The sequence below is a fragment of the Solea solea genome, chromosome 13, assembly GCF_958295425.1.
Source record: "Solea solea chromosome 13, fSolSol10.1, whole genome shotgun sequence".
Classification (NCBI taxonomy): Eukaryota; Metazoa; Chordata; class Actinopteri; order Pleuronectiformes; family Soleidae; genus Solea; species Solea solea.
In genome coordinates, this window is record NC_081146.1 from 2,268,658 (window position 1) to 2,271,432 (window position 2,775).

The 2,775-nt window shown below is 44.5% G+C and overlaps 1 protein-coding gene across 1 annotated transcript; it reads left to right on the top strand.

Moving 5' to 3' along the window:
* The first annotated feature begins 224 nt into the window (after positions 1-224).
* On the top strand, positions 225-1,628 carry LOC131471200 (trypsin-1). Its single transcript, XM_058647591.1, has 6 exons — positions 225-274; positions 377-527; positions 667-917; positions 1,009-1,145; positions 1,247-1,348; positions 1,435-1,628. The coding sequence occupies exons 1-6, from the start codon at positions 235-237 to the stop codon at positions 1,480-1,482; spliced, it is 729 nt and encodes a 242-aa protein (XP_058503574.1). The 5' UTR covers positions 225-234; the 3' UTR covers positions 1,483-1,628.
* The last annotated feature ends 1,147 nt before the right edge of the window (positions 1,629-2,775 follow it).

Sequence of the window (2,775 nt, forward strand, 5' to 3'; positions counted from 1 at the left end):
AATTTTTTGCTGAGAATTTCTATACGTATACACATCTGTGGTATTGACTCTTACTGTATTACACTTCCTTAATACACACCAGTAATTAACACATAAACCCGGACTTTTCCAGGACCCTGATTGGGCAAAATCTGAAGTAGGAGGTGTGTTGAGTAGAGAAGGGGGAGGGGTTAATTTCTATATAAACCAGGGCTCCAGGTGAAGTCCTCTCATCGACAGCATCACACAGCAACCATGAGGTCTCTGGTCTTTGTTCTGCTCATCGGAGCTGCCTGTAAGCATTTGTCTTTGTGCTTGTTGACTTTTGAATAAGTGAATCAACACGTACATTCATTCACTTGTTCACTGACTGGTTGGTTTTCTGTGCGTTTCTCAGTTGCCACTGAGGACGACAAGATCGTCGGAGGGTATGAGTGCCAGCCCTACTCCCAGGCCCATACGGTGTCTCTGAACTCTGGCTACCACTTCTGTGGAGGTTCCCTGGTCAGCAAGGACTGGGTTGTGTCTGCTGCTCACTGCTACAAGTCGTATGTCACTCTTTGATCATATGAGGGAATAAAATAAATGCAGGAATGAATATGATTTTGAGCAGCATCATGAGATTCAGCTGCAAACTATCCTCCCTCTCTCGCTCCCTCTCTCTCTCTCTCTCTCTGTCCACTCCAGTCGTGTGGAGGTGCGTCTGGGCGAGCACAACATCAGGGTCAACGAGGGAAATGAGCAGTTCATCTCCTCCTCCCGTGTCATCCGTCACCCCAACTACAGCTCCTACAACATTAACAATGACATCATGCTGATCAAGCTGAGCAAGCCCGCCACCCTCAACCAGTATGTGAAGACTGTGGCTCTGCCCTCCAGCTGTGCCCCTGCTGGCACCATGTGCAAAGTCTCTGGCTGGGGAAACACCATGAGCTCCAGTGAGTGAAATCTGATTATTTATGTGTAAGAAATGCTGTTTTACTCTGTGTTAGACACTTTTCTCACGTACTTTTGTATCCCACCTTGTAGGTGCTGACGGTAACAAGCTGCAGTGCCTGAACATCCCCATCCTGTCTGAAAGAGACTGTGACAACTCCTATCCTGGCATGATCACTAATGCCATGTTCTGTGCTGGATACCTGGAGGGAGGCAAGGACTCTTGCCAGGTACGTAAATCAGCATTCAATGAGAAAATACAGAAAGAAAGGCATAAAATACTTGTTATGAATCTTCAGTGTGAGTTTACGCTCTTTTTTTTCTTTGTCAGGGTGACTCAGGTGGCCCCGTTGTTTGCAACGGTGAGCTGCAGGGTGTTGTGTCCTGGGGCTATGGATGTGCTGAGAGGGACCATCCTGGTGTCTACGCCAAGGTATATCTTTATTTCACAGTTTGTACGTGTCCAGTTAAATCAGTCATATATTTGCTGTTGACTTTCTCTCTGTGCCTTATTCACAGGTCTGCCTCTTCAACGACTGGCTGGAGAGGACCATGGCTAGTTATTAAATCTGATCCTGTGACCACCGTCTTGTTCTAACGCCATTTGTCCATCATTCTAGCTCCAATGTTGTTGTAAAGTTTTGAAGAATGTGCATTTAACATCAGAACCAATAAAGTCTTACACCTTGACTTTCAAGTCATGTTCCACTTCATCTCTTTGCTTTTTCATCTTTACTGTACATACACCAGTCAAAGGTTTGGATACACCTTCTTATTCAATGGTTTTCTTTATGTTTTCCTTGTATACATTGTAAATTAATGTATTATCTTTGCATACTCTTGACAGTCTCTCAATCAGCTTCATGAAGTAGTCACCTGGAATGGTTTTAAACAGTCTTGAAGGAGTTCCCAGAGCTTTCCTTCATATTTGAGACCATCAGTTGAGTATTGCAGAGGTAGGATTGGTATAAAGGTCTATAGTGAATAGCCATATTTGACTACTATTCTTATCCATATTACACAAAATGAAGCGAAACAACGGTCCATCATTACTTTAAAACATGGTCAGTCGAACATAATGTATCCTCAAGTGTGGTTGCAAAGATCATCAAACGCAATAATGACACTGGCTCTCACGAGGACCGTCCCAGGAAAGGAAGACCAAGAGTTACTTCTGCTGCAGAGGATACGTTCATCAGAGTTACCAGCCTCAGAAACCGCCCCTCAGATTACAGCCCACATGAATGGTTCACAGAGTTCTAGTAGCAGACACATCTCAACATCAACTGTTCAGGGGAGACTGTGTGAATCAGGCCTTTATGGTTTGAAATTGCTGCAAAGAAGCCACTTCTGAGGAAGAACAAGAAGAAGAGAACTGCTTTGGCCAAAAAACACAAGGACACTATGGACACTAGACCAGTGGAAATCTGTCCTTTGGTCTGATGAGTCAAAATTTGAAATTTTTGGTTCAACCCGCCATGTCTTTATGAGACGCAGAAAAAGTGAGCGGATGTCCTCTACATGTGTGGTTCCCACTGTGAAGCATGGAGGAGGAGGTGGGATGGTATGGGGGTGTACTTGGCTATTGCTGGTAATTTATTCAAAATCCAAGGCACACTTAACCAGCATGGCTACCACAGCATTCTGCAGCGACATGACATCCCATCTGGTTTGTGCTTAGTGTGACAATCATTTGTTTTTCAACAGGACAGCAACTTTAAACACACCTCCAGGCTATGTAAGGGCTATTTGACCAAGAAAGAGAGTGATGCAGTGCTGTGTCAGATGACCTGGCCTCTGCAATCGCCTGACCTAAACCCATTAACCTATTGGGATAAGCTGGATCGAGTGAAGGAAAAC

What these genes read in the sequence shown, in the direction of transcription:
- LOC131471200 (XM_058647591.1), top strand. Translation starts at nt 235, where the DNA reads ATGAGGTCTCTGGTCTTTGTTCTGCTCATCGGAGCTGCCT. An exon ending in GGGAAACACCATGAGCTCCA is followed by an intron (nt 918 to 1,008) that starts GTGAGTGAAATC and finishes CCCACCTTGTAG; the next exon opens with GTGCTGACGGTAACAAGCTG. An exon ending in ATCCTGGTGTCTACGCCAAG is followed by an intron (nt 1,349 to 1,434) that starts GTATATCTTTAT and finishes CCTTATTCACAG; the next exon opens with GTCTGCCTCTTCAACGACTG.